This window comes from Babylonia areolata, chromosome 11, assembly GCF_041734735.1.
Source record: "Babylonia areolata isolate BAREFJ2019XMU chromosome 11, ASM4173473v1, whole genome shotgun sequence".
NCBI lineage: Eukaryota > Metazoa > Mollusca > Gastropoda > Neogastropoda > Buccinidae > Babylonia > Babylonia areolata.
The window spans coordinates 7,271,143-7,291,677 of NC_134886.1; the positions used below are offsets into that span (position 1 = coordinate 7,271,143).

At 42.8% G+C, this 20,535-nt stretch overlaps 1 protein-coding gene across 1 annotated transcript in view; it reads left to right on the forward strand.

The window, feature by feature from the left end:
• The first annotated feature begins 639 nt into the window (after window positions 1-639).
• Window positions 640-20,535, forward strand: part of LOC143287481 (uncharacterized) — a 30,904-nt gene continuing 11,008 nt past the window's right edge. Inside the window, exons 1-11 of the mRNA XM_076595497.1 lie at window positions 640-959; window positions 4,726-4,827; window positions 5,651-5,765; window positions 6,239-6,400; window positions 7,177-7,332; window positions 7,756-7,828; window positions 8,324-8,451; window positions 11,444-11,528; window positions 12,422-12,519; window positions 16,453-18,069; window positions 19,706-19,836. Of these exons, the coding sequence (XP_076451612.1) occupies window positions 4,789-4,827; window positions 5,651-5,765; window positions 6,239-6,400; window positions 7,177-7,332; window positions 7,756-7,828; window positions 8,324-8,451; window positions 11,444-11,528; window positions 12,422-12,519; window positions 16,453-18,069; window positions 19,706-19,836 (2,604 nt within the window). The 5' untranslated portion in view covers window positions 640-959; window positions 4,726-4,788. The remainder of the gene's footprint in view (window positions 960-4,725; window positions 4,828-5,650; window positions 5,766-6,238; window positions 6,401-7,176; window positions 7,333-7,755; window positions 7,829-8,323; window positions 8,452-11,443; window positions 11,529-12,421; window positions 12,520-16,452; window positions 18,070-19,705; window positions 19,837-20,535) is intronic.

Sequence of the window (20,535 nt, forward strand, 5' to 3'; positions counted from 1 at the left end):
CGAAATTGGACAAGTACATTGGTTAAAAGGTCAAGTTTAACAGTAAACTTGATTTTCGGTTATCTGCACTGGATGATAGGTGGTGGAGGGTAAGATCTGAATGAGGGGATAGTGAGGGAGAAGGGAAAGTATAAATTATATAATAGTATCTCTCTCGGTTTACACAGATGAACACCCACACACCCACACTGACATGGTTCTTAGTTTTTCAAGCCATTACTCCAGGTCAGTGTATCCTTTTTGCAATACGTAATAAAAGAAAAAGTTTGTATAGCCTCCGGCATTTTATTAATACCCTCGATAACTGAACGACATTCAAACTTCATCGTAAACTGATAGTATGCCTTCACAAATCGGTGATAACCTGACAGGCAGAACGTCGCCCGTTGCGCAACTGCGCACGAAAATAAAATTAGGAAGCAAGCTACCAGGTTCAGTCAGACAGCGGCAGAAAAACAATCGTCTGAATAAAATAGATTAAAGTGAACATAAATGCGCTCTTTAGATGTTAAAACAATGAAATTAGCAGTATAATGTATGTTGTTATACCACCCAAATGAATAAATTTTCTACCAAAACAACACAATTTGACTTTGATCAGTCAGTTTGAATCTCCAAAAGGTTCGAAATTCTTATTTGGCTCAAATTGTTTCTTCATCGGGAAGCCATTTTTGCTTAGGTACCAAAATTTCCCATAAAACTGTGTACGGTGTGACAGTAGTTTGTTTGATTTTTTTCCCCATTTAACCGATACCGTGGAGATAATAGACTCATACTATGGACTGTTCTGTTGTATGAAATGTTCATCAATGATGTTCGCCTGGCACAGGCACGGGAAAATCCAGTTTCGAAGACGTCGAAATAATGAACAGTAGCCAACTGGTACCACAAGCAGTCTTCGCGGCCTTGACATCGCAAATGCCAGGCGAGCGGAACAGTGTTTACAGATTATTTACACAGTAAGTTAAGGTTATCTGTAATGTATGTGTGCAGTGAATAGTCACACAGTTTTTAATTTATCGCCCGCAATATGTAAAATCAATCAAACGATGTATTTTTTCTTCAAACGGAGTGTACTGTTAGTGTTTTATTGCTTGGTGATTCTTATGACTAACTTGATCTGACCTGACCACAGTTACAAGTGTTCATGCTTCTTAATGTAAACCATTTAAAAAAACTGAGTGGAGCTGGACAAATCTGTTTTAGTCCCGGCAATTACTTGTTTCAAAATTGTTTTTGAAAAATGGTATGTTTGTGTTTTTAAAGATTATTTTTTTTTTTTTATCAACTATATATATGTTTAAACAATACTTTCCCAGAGGAGAGTGCTGTCTGAATCAACACAGAATGAACAGAGAAGTCAGTTTTGATTAGAAAGCAATGCAGTACAGTACAGTACCATATTATACTGTACCATGCACTGACACGGTTCAGAAGTGTCAGTGAATTGGCTCTGATGATGTAATACTGATACTGATAGTAACCTCTTCCAATTGCAGAGTAGAGCTGAGAGTTTATGCTGTTTCTGGCATAGGACTTTGCTGACAATATTTTAATCAGACAAGTGACTTTGACAGTTTGAGAGTTTTAGACTTTTTTGTTGCCATGGTTGTGACAGAGAACTTTTAGTTGTTCTATAAAAGAAAACAAAACATTGTCTTTATTACTTTTTAAAATAGTGAATAAGCAGTGGTGGAACTAAGTGACTAACCCACTTTATCAGTGTATGGCGTTAACCATCAAGTAGAACAGTGTCAGGTGTCTGGTTTTTAATCAGTTCGGAGTATAAGTCTGTTGGTTATATATGTGGTCTGTCGAGACAGTCAGAGAGCACTGGTTTGAATCCTACACTTGCCAGCATTTTCTCCCCCATTACAATACAGGTGAAGTTGATTACTTGATGGTGACAAAGTTGATCACTTCATGGTGCTACCAGTACAAAGGTAGACTAGAAGTCTTGCCTCAAATTTATAGTGGTTAATTTTTAGTGGTGGTGGTGTTGGTTTTTGCTTCATGCTGTGTTTGTCACTTGTTATTAGAATACATGTTACCATGTAAAGATATATATGTATACAGAAACAGTCTGTTTGAGTTTGACAATGTTTGTTAAGAATAAGATGGTGGAATTTTTAATGGTTTTACCCAGAAGTTATCAGTGTCAGCTAGCGTCTTGTTTATTAATGTTTGGGTTTTAGACCATGATTCTGTACTCAAAGGGAGGATGGGCAGTAATGCAATGGCTTAGAATATACCACTACTACTACTAATGTAGACTTTCTTAGTGTGGAAACTGGAGAAAAATAAGTTTGGAGTTGGAGCTTAATACTGATGTATATATATTGGAGATAAAGTGTTGCTCTGGCTGGTTTACTGCCAGACAAAGAATAAGCAGGTATAATAAACTGGGCATGTTTCAGTTTACTATAGGTTGGTATTAGTTAAATTATGAAAAATATGGACAAAGTCTGAAATAATCTTACAGGGAATTAGAGAAAAAAAGTAACCCCTCCCCCCCTCCCCTGCCCTGCATCCCCCCTCCCCCCCTGTACTATATTGTTGGTTTGTTCTAAAGAGGAATTGAATGAAGGGAAAAAGGTAACAAACAATAAAAGGAAAACAAAACAAATACTGTAATATACCGATTAGCTGTTTGGAGGACTAATTAGCTCAAAGGAGGACTAGCATGAAAGAAAAAAAGAACAAATTTAAAAGAAAATGCAGAGTGACAGAACATGTGTCCTTTTGATCAAAAACAGGAAATAGGGAACATAATTTTTTCTCTCATCAGTCATTGATGCCACTTAGGCACTTGGGTTTGAAAGAGAAAAGGTTTCCAGAGTTGATTGGATGATGATGAAGATGTTCATATGGATATTTATATAGCGCCTATCCTCAGTCAGAGACTGAGCTTTAAGCACTTTACAAACTCAGGGTCATTTGCACAACAGGCTGCCTACCTGGGTAGAGTTGACAGCTGCCATTAGGCGCTTGTCATTTGTTTCCTGTGCCATTCAGTCCGATTTCGGGCATGCACACATACACACTCAGACAGGCATGCAACATTTTACATGTATGACCATTTTGTTTATTTACCCTTCCATGTAGGCAGCCATACTCCGTTTTCGGGGGTGTGCATGCTGGATATGTTCTTGTTTCCATAACCCACCGAACAGTGACATGGATTACAGGATCTTTAGCATGCGTATTTGATCTTCTGTGTGCATGTATTGTATACACGATAGGGATTCAGGCACAAGCAGGTCTGCACAAATGCTGACCTGGGAGATGGCAAAAATCTCCACCCTTTATCCACCATGCACAGTTACCGAGATTCAAACCCTGGACCCTCAGATTGAAAACCCGACGCTTTAACCACTCAGCTATTGTGCTCGTTAATAATTTGCAAGAAGGGGAGAGAAGAGGATAGGGAGAGAAGTGTTGGGAGTTAGGGTGGAGGTGGATTGATATTAAAAATGATAAGGTAAAGAAAGGTCAATTGATATGATTAAAAGTGATCAAGTTAGATAAATTTATGTGGTGGTTAAGCCTATGGCAAGAGAAACTGGAATGGAGGGCTTTTGGAGAATGGGTGCTCGTGTACAGGGAAAATGCAGTGATTATTATTATTAACGTGTATACAGGTGTGTGCTATATATTGATATGTATAGTCCTTATCAGTGACAGATATAAACATTTTAAGAAACCAAGATATATATATAGTAGGTAGATAGATCTATAGATTTATAGATACTATGGTAGATACATGTATATGGATGGGTGTCTTTGCAGTTTGTTTTTTGATTTTATTAGTATTTTTTTATGTAAAAGAATTATTTTACTTCTTTCTGTATTAAAATTTCTTCAGTGTTTGTAAAATTATCTAAAAATAGATAATATCCTGCCTTAGAAAAAATAAAACAGAAAATTAGAATATAGAATATTACATTTGATTTACAATCATGTTACAAACAGAATAGTTGCATTTGTAATTTTGTATTGAAGAAGTTGACCAAATTTAAAGAGAGAGAGAGAGAACTCAGTTGAATGGTTTCTAGTACAGGTTAATGAGTGAATGGCCTGGGCTTTTCCAGCCCTCACCTTCAGATGAATTCCTTGGAAATCACCCAGCAAACCACTTTAACACTTGAACTCAGACAGTAAGAGTTCCTTGGAACAGTGCCAAATTCTGTGATCTGTTTTGGTTGTATCTTTACCTGAAAGATAGTTACTCTTAAACTCAAAGAATGGTTGTTTTTTTTTTCTGTCTTGACATATATATGCTACTAATAATGTGATTGTTAGAGTTGGACACCAAATCAGTACATTGCACATGTGGGAAGAACATTTCCATTGGATATTAATGTTGAATAAGTCTAAAACGAAAAGTTAAAGAACAGTGGGAATAGATAACTTTCTGTGTCGGTGTGTGAGTAACTTGACAAAAAAAAAGGTAAATAAATCAGAGTAGTGGAGTGTACAGATGAATAAATGATATGATAAATGTCAAAGCTGATATGAATTGAACAAATACATAAAATAAATCATCTTGTACAGTACCAGACCTGTAGAAACACTTAAATCCATACCAACAATCAAGGGGGGTAACTCCACACGGTCTTCCTGGCTCTTTTTGGCAATAACTTCACACATTACATATCATAATTATGTGTTAATTTGTGTGTGTGTGCGCGCGCATGTGTGTGTGTGTGTGTGTGTGTGTACCAGACTTGACATTGCCAGTGATGGATCCCTTCTTGGAGTTCACTTTATGTTGAGAAAATTATCATCATGAGGCTCTTCAACTTTTCTGGCCATCTGTTCTTGTTGGTGAGTACTTTGTTTTTCAAAGACTTTTGTTCTTTTTTTCTTTTTGTCTGTTTGCTTGTTTTTGCCTGTTTGCTTGTTATGTTGTTGTTTTTCGGCAAAAAGGAAAAAGATTTTTTTAGGAGAAATTGGAAGTCTCATAGTGATAGGAAGACTTTAAAACCAGATGTTTAAATTTACAAGTTTCCGAATTTGTTTAAGTGATGTATTGGGAAAATATTATTTCCTTCTTTTTGTTTCTAATTTTCATGAACTTACTTACACTAAATAACCATAAACACACACACATGCACACACACACACACACACACACACACACACACACACACACACAACATGTTTGTCCATGTGCATTCTTGCGTGTATGTGTGAAAGGGCAGTTGTTTTTATGTTTTAATGTATTTATTTATTTGCTTACTGATTTTGCTTCATTTTATGTTAATGTTATACGAACCTGGGCAAGGCTTTCAAGGCCTGACCAGTGTGTTGGGTTTATGCAGATGTCAGGCGTGTGCTCCTTAGAAAAAAAGTTTTGATATATATATATATATATATATATATATATGTATAAAATGGGACATCTGGTGTGATGAATATGGACCAGTCCGCACGCTTTGAAACCACCTTGAAATTGAAGCATGCTATGAACTTTGTAGGGTTGGCGCTTGTTCCCATCTGAATTCTTACACCGTTTTGATAGAGCAGTGGCCGTCCTTCCAATAACAACATCTTGATGAATAACCCTTGAAGTGTGTTTTTCAGGACATGTTTAAATGTTGCTTGATGCATGCACAGTGTTCTCAAAGACCACCTTCATGGTTTGCAGGTAATGGCATGGGGGTCAGGGGTTAGAGGTCAACCATGCCCCGCGGGTCAGATCACTCACATTGATAACAATAACAAACAGGTCAGGTGTTGCTTGCCAACAGACTGTGAACCAAGTGAGTATATCTTTTCAACTTTGTGTGTGTGAGGTGGGAGGGAGGGAGAAAATGAAGTGTTAGGAGAAAGTCTTGCAAACCTAAGATTGAACTATGTAAATGCCAGCAGCATACAACACATAAATAATAATGATTGGCACTCAAATGGTGCCTTTGTGTAGCAATTTAACTTCAGTTTGTTGTGGAATCGTTACCAGTACATAAACATATTATCTGCTGATTGACTTGAAGAATGCAAGTTAATTCCCAATTATTAAGTTTTTTTTGTTAGTTCCATGATAAGCAATTTTTGTGCAGTATGTATCATTGTATGTTTCTTTCATTCTTTCATTTATTTTTTGTTTCATTCTTTGATTGTAAAAATGCTGAATCAGAACATAACCAGAAAGTTTCTCACATCAGCATTTGTCAATTTTGACCAACATTGTCAAACATTGTAACACAAATTGTAATGAAAATGTTTTACTTGTCAGATCATTACCTGAAATACTGTGAAACGAACGGGACAGAGGACACCTGTGAGTTGTGTCCCGCAAACTATGGACTGTACAAACGAATATCATCCTTTGCTGTTGAGCCATGCCACGATCTGTACATTGAGCCTCATGAAACGGATAAGTGCAGAGCTAGGAAAGGTAAGAATAGAGAGTTTTATGGAGGCTCTTTTGTCATTTTGAAACTTTTGAAAAAATTAAATGACAGTAATGCAAAGAGCTCAAAGCTTGCACTTGTTTTGTCTTATTAATGACAGTTGATAAACATGAATACTCTGGACTTCATTGTGCAGTTGTTTTTTTTTAAAGCAGGCTTTATGGTGAATCAGTCTGCTATTGATTTAGGGTTTTTAAAACTGTTGTCAGAATTTTATCTCAGCCCCATGATGTCATTTTCAAGATCCTTACAACTCCATTGAGAACATTTCTGAACTGCAGAGGGTAACTTGGAAAAACAAATTTAGGGTAGGGAAGGTCTCTAAGTCATCATTCATTCATTGTTCTGTATCCCAATTTATGATTGTTTTGAGTCAGCGTAAGATTGATGTCAGACAAGTGAACATTCTGTTGATTGACGTGTTACCATTCTACATTATCTGTGGATTGTTGCCTCTCCACTAGCTTGCATTCATTTTTATGCATCTTGCCTAAAATCTTGTGGTTGTCTGATAATTCTTATTTTAGGGCAAAGTGAACATGTGCAGACTTGGCAATAATGGAAACCACATTGTTACACAATAGGTGAACTGGAACAGACCATGTAGATAAACCTGGGCAGTTTCATAGTATTTGGTGACAGAAGCCCCAAGGTTTGGTAGTCAGAGTTGACCAACTATTAACATATGCTAACAAGAAAGAAAGATGGGTTACATTTCTCATCCTGAAACTGAGTGGAGTGTTATTTACTTTGTGCCCAGATTCTAATAGTGCGGCCTTGGAAGACATGAAGAACTGCTACTGCAATCTGGAGCAAGGGAACTACTACTTCCGACCGCAGATCACTGTGGGGCCGTCATCTGTCTGCCAGCCTTTGCTTAAACTCTGTGAGCCTGGCTTTCAGCCCACACAGAAGGGTGAGTATTGAATGTGGGTCTGCTTTATAGTGTATTGTATTACTCTTTTGTCACAACAGATCTGTGTGTGTGTGAATTTGTGTAGGTCTCTCCAGGGATAGCACATCACTACATTGCAGCTCCACCTTTTGTTTTTTTGGCCTGCAAGTGTATTTTTGTTTTCCTGTCATGGATGTTTTCTACAGAAATTCACCATAACAAACCTCCTGTTGCTGTGGTTTCATGTAGTTTTACTTCCATTAAGTGCATGTTACACACACAGGACCTCAGTTTATTGCCTCATCCGAATGACTGAAATACAGTGTGAGTGTAGAAGAGAATGTACATCATGACAGTTGACAGTGGATGTGTGTTGATTAGGACTCAGTGTGAATGTTTTGCTCACAGTTTTAGTAGTTGGACGATTGTGGTGCTTCTTTTCAGGCAAGTGTGAACCCTGCCCTCCAAACACTGTACAGAGTATTAATGGCTTCAAGTTGTGTCGTCCTCAGAGGAAGTAAGTGTCCTTCTCATATTGTCTGTGCATCAGTGCTTCAGTGCATATTTCTTGATCAGTGTGTGTGTGTGTGTGTGTGTGTGTGTGTGTGTGTGTGTGTGTGTGTGCATTGGTTATGGCATGAGCCATGTAAATTGTAAAAGAAAAGCTTGTTCAAGTTGTAAAACTGAATTTTAGACACAATTACAGTTTATTTTATGGAAGCAGAACCAAGAACATTTTCTATATACTTTACACACATTGAAAACGTGCCTGACAACAACCATTTTCATATGGGGAAGATGTAAGAAGCAGAAAACTTTCACTGACACTGGCTTGATTTTTGTGTTTTTTGGGGGATGTCAAAGACATTTTCACATAAGCTACAAATGGTTGTCTTGAAACATGTTTTGGATCAACAAGAAAATGTTGTGAAGTTCCAGACAGTAACCGGCGCATGTTTATTTCATATTTGCTGTGTTTTTCAACTAAAGACTGATTGGGGTATTCTCACAGCTGCACAGCATTGAGGTTGGAAACCAAAATCCCTGGGAATTCCTCAAAGGAAGCAGTGTGTGCTAGCCCTCCACCATTGCCCTCAGCCTCTACAGTGCCTCCTTCCACTTTGCCACGAACTTCATCACGTAAGTGCACAGAGAGAGAGAGAGAGTGTGTGTGTGTGTATGCATGGATACACATCTGTTTCAGTTTGTAATGGGAGGAGTTGGAAAATAAGTATCTTTAAAGAAAAGTGATTTAATAAAAAAAGAAGGAAAACACAATAAATATATTAAAAAAAAAAAGTGATTTGATAAAAAAAAAAAAACAACCCGAAACAAATACCAAAAGAAGAAGAAAAGGTTTTAGTTTAAGTTTCTCAAGGAGGTGTCATTGTGTTAGGACAAATCCATGATATACACTACACCGCATCTGCTTGACAGCAACGTAACCCAAAGCGCTATTTGGGCCTTGAGTGCATACATTTGTGTACTCGTCAGAGTGGATTTCTTCTACAGTATTTTGCCAGAGAACAACATTTACGTTACCATGGGTTCTTTTTCTGTGCACCAAGTATGTGTTGCACATGGAGCCTCAGTTTATTGTCTGATGCGAATGGTTAGATGCTCACTTTGAACTTTCAGTCAAACTTGGGAGAAAGGGTGAGACTGGAAATTGAACCCAGACCCTCACAGACACTGCATTAGCAGATGAGCATCTTCACCATCCTGACACATTTCACCTTCAGGAGGCAGTAATTTGATTTGTTGTTTGAACGATTGCATCATGTGGAGGGAATGTGAATGAAAGTTTAATCACACATACTTAACCGTGACCCAACTAGTGCAGACTCCGGCAGGGGTCCGACATTCCTGTCCTGTGCAAACTACTATCCGCCTATGCGGAGAAAACGAAAGTACTACGGCCGATAACCTCCCGGAAGTAGGTAACCTCCCCTTTGTCCCGCTGGCTAGCGCCTTCTTTTTCCAGCAGCCATCATGACTCCTGTTCCTGTACTCTTCATACGGCTAAGTTTTTTTTCGTATTTTCTGTCTGTCGATTCTCTCCATCCCAGACTTAGTGCGCACCACACACAGTCAGATGCCTGTCATGGATCCAGTCCCCTTTCTCACTAAAGAACCTTCAGCAAAAATTTTCCCCATGGAAACCCTCTTCCATTAGGAATTCCACCACAGAATGAGACTCAGTGACCTGCGGGCACATGAAGTGCACTCCCACAGCCTGATCCAACCCAGCCATTGACTGCTGACAACTTTCTGTAGGTTGCTCCAACATGCCACACTCAGGTAGAGAAGCCACCAAGCCTTCCGTATGCCCCTTCGTGATGGTACCTGCCTGGGTGATTACACAGCCCTGTCCCAGAGACACCAGGGACCTCAAGTCTCTTGTTGCCAAATGTCTGCCCTTCTGTGCGTGGGGGTGGGGGGGGGGGGGGGGGGGGAGCGCCTATCGCCTGTCAGCTCTCATGGAGGAGCTATACAGATCTGGCTGTCATGCCTAAGGCAAGCCCAAACATGGTGGCCTACCTCTGTCTTGTGCCACAGTTTCCTCTAAACACATATATCACTTCCACTATCGGCCCACAACCGATGTGGAATCATCAGATCAAACCACATGTGCACCTCCTTGCATTGACGCTCAACCGCGCTCAAGTGAGACAACCCTATAGGGTAAGTGTTTCCTTCCCTGCCTTTGATTCAAAGGGCTCTTAGTACAGTGTGGATTCAACACACCGACCCAGTTTTCTTTGCGCTACATTTATCAGCACAGCTGTGGTCCACAGACCTCTTCCACAACACAGCTGCGGACCTCAGTCTTCTTTGCCCGCACCAATATCCTTAGGTGACACAGTACACTCTACCTTCATCGAATTCTACTTGAGGGACATCTATCGCTTTAGGGATGATCATGATGACTCAAGAGGCGTTGCCTCTGCAGTGGTCACACAACAGGCCATTGCAGCGCACTGGCGATAGAACAGAAGGATTGAGACTTGATGCCTCCTCAGCCAGAGCACATGAAGTCAGAGCATGGTCCTCTTCTCTTGCCTTAGCGCACTCAACACGGCTGCAAGACATGGATGCTGCCTACTGGAAAAACCCTGCCACCTTCATCGACTTCTACCTGAGAGATGTCGCACGCTTGCGGGATGATGGCTCAAGAGGCATCACTTCTGTGGTAGTTACACAACAGGCCATCGCAGCACACAGACAGTAGAACAGGCGAGCCCTCCACCTTGTCGCGCTATTCTGCACTAGTTGGGTCACGGTTAAGTATGTGTAATTAAAAGGAAATTTTCTATCTAAAGTTACGTTTAAATATACTTACCATGACCCAAATTTAAGACCCCCCCCGTCCTCCCCGCTTCCTGTTCTCCCTGCTCGCTGCGATGGTGATGGCATATTGCCGTCAAAAGAGGGCGCTAGCCAGCGGGACAAAGGGGAGGTTACCTACTTCCGGGAGGTTATCGGCCGTAGTACTTTCGTTTTCTCCGCATAGGCGGATAGTAGTTTGCACAGGACAAGAATGTCAGACCCCTGCCGGAGTTTGCACTAGTTGGGTCACGGTAAGTATGTTATTTAAAGGTAATTTTAGATAGAAAATTTCCTTTTTATTTGTAGACCTTGAAATTTTTAATTAGAAGGGAAAAGATTTACTGGTTATGCAAGTTCTTTAGTGGCAGGTTTTTTTGTTTTTCACGTGTACTGAAGATACTCTCTTGTGAATGTCCAATGATTTAGATGACACACTGGCACTAAGATATGCATATGGTACAAACACACACACATGCATGCACACACACACACACACACACCACACCACACCACACCACACCACACCACACCACACCACACCACACCACACCACACAACACAACACAACACAACACAACACAACACAACACAACACAACACACCACACCACATGTTTCTTGACAAATGATGACTGGTGCTCTGTTGCATATATTGATTGTTTTTTTGAGTGAGGTGTGTATATAAAACCAGTGTGTGACAATCAATCAGTTCCTTTTTAAAAAGAATCTTTGTTGTACTTGTGTTCCATGCATGAAAACCATGCCCATCAGAAAAAAAAAATGTTTTGTTTGATATTTTGCAGCTCCGCCAGAACCGATATCAACCACAGTTGCTCCTGATGTGTCAGTCAGGACAAGTGTTGGTAGTGGGAGTGATGACTCATTGCTGTAAGTTAAGAGTGTGTGTGTGCATGTGCGCACGCGTGTGTGTTTATTTGTGTGTGTGTGTGTGTGTGTGACAATTTGTAAATAATGTACTGTGTATACTTAGGAATCGAGTCTTTTGAAATGACAGATGTCAAAGCTTTCTCTGGATTTGCAACATTTTGGTACTTTTCGTTGTGAGATGATGGTTTGCAATTTGACTGATAGGCTTGACCTATGCAGTTGGACCATGACTGGCACTTGGAGTAGCAATCTTGGTGGAAGTTCACAGATATAGGACGTTTATTCAAAAACACTGCCAGTGTTCGTGTTGCAGAATGTTTTAACTGTATGAAATTCACAACAAAGAAATGTTCTTGTTTTCCAGAAAGTTCAATTCTCTTAAAAGGACACATCCAGAGTGATATGTTGATAAGTTGAAGGCTGATTTCATCAGTTGAAATGATGAACCCAGACTCATTTATTTAGCTAGTGAGGGCTGATGATAAACTGTAAGGAGCTGTTTGTTGATATTGTAGTTTGTGAATGATATTGACTATCAGTGAGTGCAAGCTAAGATGATTTTATTTATTGCCAGAACTGAGCAGATTCTGGGGAGAATGAAAGACAAGCGAATGCCACTAGTTGTATTCGCTTTTGACACACACCACACACACACACTCACACACATACACAGACACACACACACACACACACACACAGGCACACACACACACACATGCAAGCCAGCATACCAGTGGATGCTTATGCACACACACACACACACACACACACATACACAGCTTCTCTCTGAGTAATAAAGATTCCCCCCCACGCCCCCCCCCCCCCCCCCCCCCCTCTGCTGATGAAGCAGAAGAATAAAAAAAAATTTATACTTGGTGTTTTGCTGTTGACAGGGCGGTGGTGGTGGTGGTGTGTTCAGTGTTGGTCATCTGCCTGGGTGTCTTGGTGTTTCTGGGGCACCGCAAAGGCTGGTTCAGCTGTGTTTGGAAAGGTGAGTAAAGGGTTAAAGGCCAAAGACCCCATGGCCTTTCATGGCCATCGGGGCAGTGATTTCATATCCACTGTGTCCAGGGTTGGCATAGGAAGGCGGGGCCCAATCCTTTTCTTCAGCCATTGTAACCTTCTCCAACTGAGTGGAGTTATTAAGGTGCCTTTCACAAGGACGCAACACAATGCCGAAACTGGGCCTCTAACCCTGATCACTGGTGAATGGTGGATCAAAAGTCCCAGTGATATCTGCCACGCCGTCAGCTACAGGGACTTGTTTCAGAAAGTTGTGGCAGCGTGCAAATATGAATTCATTAGGGTTCGTTCACTTTAGAATGTGATCATCTGATTATTGTTTTATGAAATAGTGGCGTCATGGTTTGATCAATTTATTAGTGAGGTCGAGGCTGTGAGCATAGTGGCCCAGGACCTGGCTGTGCACATCACAGCTGTGCATTGCCTGGCTGTCTGGGTCTGGGTCCATGGAAGTGTGCATAATGGACCCGGCTGTGTGCATCACAGCTGTGCATCACTTGGCTGCCTGGGTCCATGGAAGTGTGCATAGTGGATCCGGTTGTTTGCATCACAGCTGTGCATCGCCTGGCTGTCTGGGTCCATGGAAGTGTGCATAGTGGATCTGGCTGTGTGCATCACAGCTGTGCATTGCCTGGCCGTCTGGGTCCATGGAAGTGTGCATAATGGACCCGGCTGTGTGCATCACAGCTGTGCATCACCTGGCTGCCTGGGTCCATGGAAGTGTGCATAGTGGATCCGGCTGTGTGCATCACAGCTGTGCAGTGCTAGGCTGCCTGGGTTGAAGAAAAAACAAATTTAACAACACATACTTAACCGTGACCCGCCAGTGCGGACTCCAGCAGGGGTCTGACATTCCTGTTCTGTGCAACTACTATCCGCCTCTGCGGAGAAAACGAAAGTAGCTACGGCCGATTTAACAAATTAAGTCTAAATTTAATTACACATACTTAACCGTGACCCAACTAGTGCAGACTCCGGCAGGGGTCTGACATTCCTGTCCTGTGCAAACTACTATCTGCCTATGCAGAGAAAACGAAAGTAACTATGGCCGATAACCTCCCGGAAGTAGGTAACCTCCCCTTTGTCCCACTGGCTAGCGCCCTCTTTTTCCGGCAGCCATCATGACTCCTGTTCCTGTGCTCTTCATACGGCTAAGTTTTTTTTCTCGTATTTTCTGTCTGTCTGTCGATTCTCTGGCGTTCTTGTTTTTTGTCAAATTATGACTCCAACCAGGTCACATAATTATGTAGCTCGATTGGGCGATCACGCTAAAATTAAGGCGCGATTGCAATCGATTCGCTGACACTCTGGGCCCTCTACTTTTGGCCCTCTCAACAATGCCAACCTGCTGCCTCCTCCACTTCTCTGCTCCCTCCGGTCGACTCCAGACCTCCACCACCTCCTACACCTCCTCTGGTGACTTCTAGAGGTTTGTAGCCACACACTCAGGTCAGTGTTGCCTTTAATGTCAATTTTATCGATCCTCAAACGCACTCGACGCGATCCGCATTTTCTCGCCCCTGCCAGTCGGCAGTGTACGAGTCGACCTCCTCTATCTCTTTACCCATACCCACAGTTGCACCAGTGGAATGTGCCACAATCCCTTTGGAGAAACAACACCACCAAAAAAAAAAAATAAATGCTTGCTTTGGATCCGCACGCTAGACTGGGCCCCATGTGTGATGCGACGGTGGTGGCGGCCGTGACATCGGATCACGCGACCCCCCACGCGGCATGCCTCCACTGTCTCAGATCCAGTGGCGACCAAGGCGCGTAGGGATGCCCTCCCCTGGTGTAGGGAGGAAGGTGGACCACTAGGGAACACGCTCGCCCATATGCATGCACCCCTCTCCTTGTCTGGAGTGCCCGATCCAAGGGAGGCGTTGCCTCTGCAGTGGTCCACACAACAGGCCATCGCAGCGCACTGGTGATAGAACAGAAGGATTGAGACTTGATGCCTCCTCAGCCAGAGCACATGAAGTCAGAGCATGGTCCTCTTCTCTTGCCACCTTCATCGACTTCTACCTGAGAGACGTCGCACACCTGCGGGATGATGGCTCAAGAGGCATCGCTTCTGTGGTAGTTGCACAACAGGCCATCACAGCACACAGACAGTAGAACAGGTGAGCTCTCCACCTTGTCGCGCTATTCTGCACTAGTTGGGTCACGGTTAAGTATGTGTAATTAAAAGGAAATTTTCTATCTAAAATTATGTTTAAATAACATACTTACCGTGACCCAAATTTAAGACCCTCCCGTCTTCCCCGCTTCCTGTTCTCCCTGCTCGCTGCGCTGGTGATGGCATATTGCCGTCAAAAGAGGCTGCTAGCCAGCGGGACAAAGGGGAGGTTACCTACTTCCGGGAGGTTATCGGCCGTAGTTACTTTCGCTTTCTCCACATAGGCGGATAGTAGTTTGCACAGGACAAGAATGTCAGACCCCTGCCGGAGTCTGCACTAGTTGGGTCAAGGTAAGTATGTTATTTAAACGTAATTTTAGATAGAAAATTTTCTTTTTATTGAAGCTGATGCAGTATATCTATCTGTTCATATTCACAGCCAAATATGGTTCCACTTTCACTGGAATGTTCATACTTTGGCAGTCTGAACAAGAGAGAGAGAGAGAGAAAGCAGTTTACTGAATAAATAACAAACACAACATTTCTTCCCACTTCTCTTGCTAGTTTGTCTCGGGCAGTGGAGAGAAGGTCTCTGATTTTTATTACTCCATGTGAAAACGAATGACCCCATCCTCATAGATTCAGTTGACTGCTGGGAAAAACACACCTTGCACAACTGGAGAAAAGACAGGTCTGACCAGACTGGTCAGGCTAAGCTCATTATTGACGGCTTGGACAGTCTCCAGTAAGTTTGAAAAGAGTTGCATGTGGAGGGGTTTTTTTTTTTCTGATGGAAGGGCAAGGCACATCCATGTCTTGCAGTCCAGGACTTGGTCACCTGCGCACACAGCCATAGGCATGCATGAAAAAAAAAAAAGCATGATAAAGAAGCAGAGTGATGATTTCTTTTATGCAGTTTATCAAACTTGACAATTATGGATACAAACATAACTTATGCTACGTACAGGTAATAACAAAGCAAGTTATGTGTGTGTGTTTGAATCAGCTTTTGTTTGTATGTGATGTATTCATTTTTTGAGGATTGGAAATATTATTTCATTATATATAATCACTTTGCAAAGAAAAGAAAAGCACATGTATATGTATACACTTACATTCATATACTAGTATTGAGGAATGTTTAATCTTTTCAGTTGTTACTTTTTTCAACTGAGTATATAGTAAAATGCTGATGAAATACAGAAAACTGAAATTGTATAAACACTTATTTCCCGCTTTGTGGAAGAGTTTTAAATGTTCATCTCATTGTTCATTGAAGAAGTGCGCTAATATTGAGAATGTGAAAGAAAATATGGAAGAAAATGGTCAATGCTATATTGCTGCACTCTATTGAATTTTTGTTTTAATCATCTCTCCCCCGCCCCAACCCCCCCCCCCCACCCCCCAAAAGGAAAGAAAAACCTCTGTAGTTTCATTAGTTTCATTGGTTTATTTGTCCTGGTGTTGTCAGTGTTAACACATGCTTAATGGTTTCATTTGCTTGTTTGCATGTTTTAGGTATAGACTGCAAATATTCAATGGAGATAGGAGGGGGTGGGTTAGGGGAGAAGTGGAGATTCGGACTTGAGTGGGGACTGGTAGCGGACAGACACCAGCAACTAATATTGTTAACAGGAAAATGTTGAACAGATGTATCGATGTAGGTGGATGATTTTGAAATGGTGATGTCTGTGTGTGTGTGTGTGTGGTGTGTGTGTTTGCACATTGTGTGTGTGCATATATATATGTGTGTGTGTGTGTTTCGTGTGCGTGTGTGTGCAGGCAAGTGCTATGACCAGGACCTGGAGGGACACACAGGGCCTGGCAGCCAGATGCAGCTGTCCAGTCGTGACAATGACAACACCAGCGACAACTCCTGCTACACCTGCGCCGACAGCTGCCTCACCTCCTCCAACAAGAACAGCAGCTCTGCGGCCAAGTCCGGCGCCAGCGCCTGCGAGTCGCCCAAACCCACGCCAGGCTTGCCGATGCTGGAGGCCTACATGAACAGGAACAGGAAGTGCCCGGAGTCCTTGGACAGCAACGGAAGCATGTCGGAGCCTTTCTACAACAGCATCAGCCACGATGCACGGTTGAAGCTGAACCTGGACATCATGCCATCCTATGAGAACATGAACGGTGTCCCTCCTCCGGTGGCCAGGCGGGACTTGAACCAGTACCCAAATAGGGTCCACCCGACGTCCAGTGACGAGGACAACAGGGTCGGAGACCCACCTTACGCCCAGGTTCAGCACAGAACAGCGGCGGCGAAAAGCGGGAGAGAGCGGGAAGAATTCTCGGAAACTGACCCCCTCCTGCCCAGCTCAGAAAACTGCTCTTCTGGCGTTCCCACCCCGGTGAGCACCCCGGCTCTGAAGGGCATTCTACGTAATGGTGCCAACCGCCAGGAGCCCAAGAGGAATGGAGGAGGACGGGGGTCACAGACCACAGGGGCACAAGGAGGGGCGGAAGAGGGGAGCAGCGTGGGGAACAGGCCACACCTGAGCATGTTGCTGAACACCGCGGAGGACACATCCCACCTGGTGGTGGAGGAGTCACAGGTGGCCAACCTGCCCCACCTCAGCCAGCTGGTGTCAGTGCAGAGCAGCCAGCAGGGGCCCCCCGGCCCACAGCCTCAACTGCACCATCAGCAGCTGCTGCAGCAGCAGGCCCCGGAACCACCAGCGCCAGGCCTCGAGCGGCTGCCCCAGCAGAGGCCCCAGCAGGGGTCCCCCCTGGCCGCCCGCCTGGTGCCTGTGTCTTCATCGCCAGCCCAGCAACGTCTGCAGCTGAACCCCAGCCTGGTTCAGATGGAGGAGCTGAAGCCGGTGATGCCCCTCAGCCCTGGACCCGGCCCTGGCCCCCTGCCTCTGTCCCCCACGGGAGGGTACGGGGCAGGCCCCCAGGGCAGGGAGGAGCACGTTGGATCCCCTGCCCGCATCAGCCCCACCCAGCAAGAGGTGCGAGCTGGTGGCGCCGCGGGGACAGGGGCGCAAAGACCTGCTGCACAACAGGGCACCAGGGATCCCCCAGCAGCTGTGAAGAAAGACGTCAGTGGCAAGATGGAGCAGGACGACATGGCCCACAGCGACACAGAGGCCACACGGAGAAAGGAAATTGGTGAAGAGACATTCAGAAAGCAGGCGGTTGAGGCCACATCACCTGTCCTTAGTGAGGAAACGATGCAAAAGAGTGTTGGTGGGAGTTCTGGCCTGGGGGACTCCCTGGATTTCTCGTCGCCACTTGACTTGCCCTCTGAGGAGGACGGAAGGTCCAGGACTATGTACAGACGGAGCAATAGTGAAGCGTCTCGCAGTGTCAGTCCACCCCATCAGCTTCCCCCCTCCCGTAGTATTTCAACCCCGGAGGAAAAGCATCGACCATTTGCTGTGGTCAAACGTAAGTGATTTGGTGTTTCTTGATTGTAGCTTTTTAATCATGTATCTGTCATTCACATAAGTCATTTTTAGAATGCCCTTGAACACTAGAATGTTATCTGGCAGTTGTGTGTGCGCAGATGTGAACGCATGCATGATTGACAACAAGAATACTTGTGTTGTTATTTGCATTGGTTTATTATTCAAACTATGATTTTTTTTCAGAGCAGTAGTGTTAAGATAAGTGTATGAAATGATTTGTCATTTGTAATGATTTGGTTTTTGGAGTGGAGTTTTCAGAAGTATGGACTAGCACTGTAGCACTAGCAGTAGCACTTTGCCAGAAATCTATGATGCTCGTTTAAAAGAATCCTACACAAAAGAATCCTTTGCAAAGTATTCTTGGCACTCAAACACACTGACACAAAATGTAGAACAAAACACATGCATAACACAACATGTTATATCATATGTGTGCACTCACACACACGTGCACGCACATACTCTGTGTGATATATGGAAGCACAAGCATTAACACACATTCACAGTTATAACACACATAAATGCATTCACAACACATATATTTGGGACTGTTATTAATCACAGTTGTACGCACTTGATAAAACAATATGCTCACTTGAAACAAAATTTCTTTGCCTTTGACTGAGCTTATGGGCAGCATCTCTTACATGGTCTCAGTTTCAGGCCTTGAGAGCTCACAGTAGAAGACTAAGTAAATGTAACCTGTTATTTAATGATTTATAACAGTGAGAAGACTTATTTTCTATCTTGTCATTTTGGCAGTGGTTTTTGGTAGTGCACTACTAATCACAAGCGTGGCAGTTTCAGAAGCAGCAACAGCTATAAATGATTGACAATAGTCGTGTAAAACTGGCAGATGGTTACCAGACCAGCAGCAGATGTATGATCTTATCTCAAGTAGCTGTCTGAAAAAGCAAGCCATGGTTGGCATGATAATGTCAAATTTGTCTATAGATGAAGCACTTCAAAGGTGTGATGGTGCATCATCTGACATTGATATTCATATTGTGGTACTTTGACACTAAGTAAGTTACTAGATGCACAGGCAAATCAAATATTGTGTCCCAAATTGGCCAAATTGTCCAGCTACAATTGTAGTGATGTTTACAAATTTTAAAGCTAACGTAAAACTAAAACAAAGTGGACTGTGTTTTATAAATATATGTTATTAAAAAGGACTGGAAGCAGAAGAACAGACAGTGAGCTTACACTGTTACAGAATGTATTTTATCCAAACTAAAATATAAACCCTTGCAAGCCAGCTTACTTAAAGCTAATTCAGTAATTGTGTTTGTGTGTGTTGCTCTTGTTTATGTATGGAATGTGGAACTTGTTTACACAAGTTTTCTTTATAAAAGTTGTAAATGCCACAAGCTCCATGTTCTGGAAGTGTGAGCAACAGTCTGCAATATTAATAATATTACAACACAGTACAAGACAACACAATACAACAGCGCAGTGCAACCACGACACATCACAATACAACAAGACACAACACATCTTTATTCATCCACGTGGAAAGAAAGGATGTGTTAATATTGTTATCACTTTTGATAGTATAATGATGAATTGTTTTGGTTCAAATAACACATGACAGCTGGGGGTGTTGTTTGTAGCGATGCAGAGCGACCAGTCGCTGAATGCCATGTCGGGCAGTCAGGATCGGCTGACAGGACTGACCCAGCTGGAGGCTGCAGCACGCCAGTACCCCTTGTCCAGCCTGGCCGGGCGGTCCTTTGGGAGACAGGTCTGTCTTGGGTGTCCGCAGTCCAGCCTGATATGATTATAACCAATTTTCTCATTCAGTTGGGGTTACATGGAAGTGGAGTGTGTGGAAAACTTCTGTATGTTTTGTTTAGAATATTGCAGTTGTTTGTGTTGTAGTTTTTCTTGTTGTTTTTGTTTTATTTTCCTGTCTGCTGATGTTTTTTTTTTTTATGATGTTTATTTTCAGATCTGTCAGGGAATTATTGTAATTACCCTGTTTTGGTTCTCTGTGTGTTGGAGTCTTTGTGTGTGCTTGCGCGCGCATGCGCGCGCGCGTGTGTGTGTATATGTGTGTGTGTGTGTGTGTGTGATATATGTATACTTAAGTGTATGTGTAGAAAACTTTAAGATAGGTGTTTTCTGTGAAATACCCTCTATGCCATTTGACACCAAATGTGAGGCTCTTAGCTTTTGTACAATTTTGAAATGGTAACATCCCCTTTCCACTAAATAGTATTTCAGAACAGAACACAGGATTGACTTCTTTTACTTCCAGAACAATTTCCCATAGGTCTCTGAAACAGAACTTGCAGTCTAACGTTTCTGATCATGTGTCAGATGTAATTATCACAAATTACCTCAGTGTCCAACACACACACACACAGACACACTCTCTCTCTCCTTCACACACACACACACACACACACACACACACACACACACACACACACACACACAC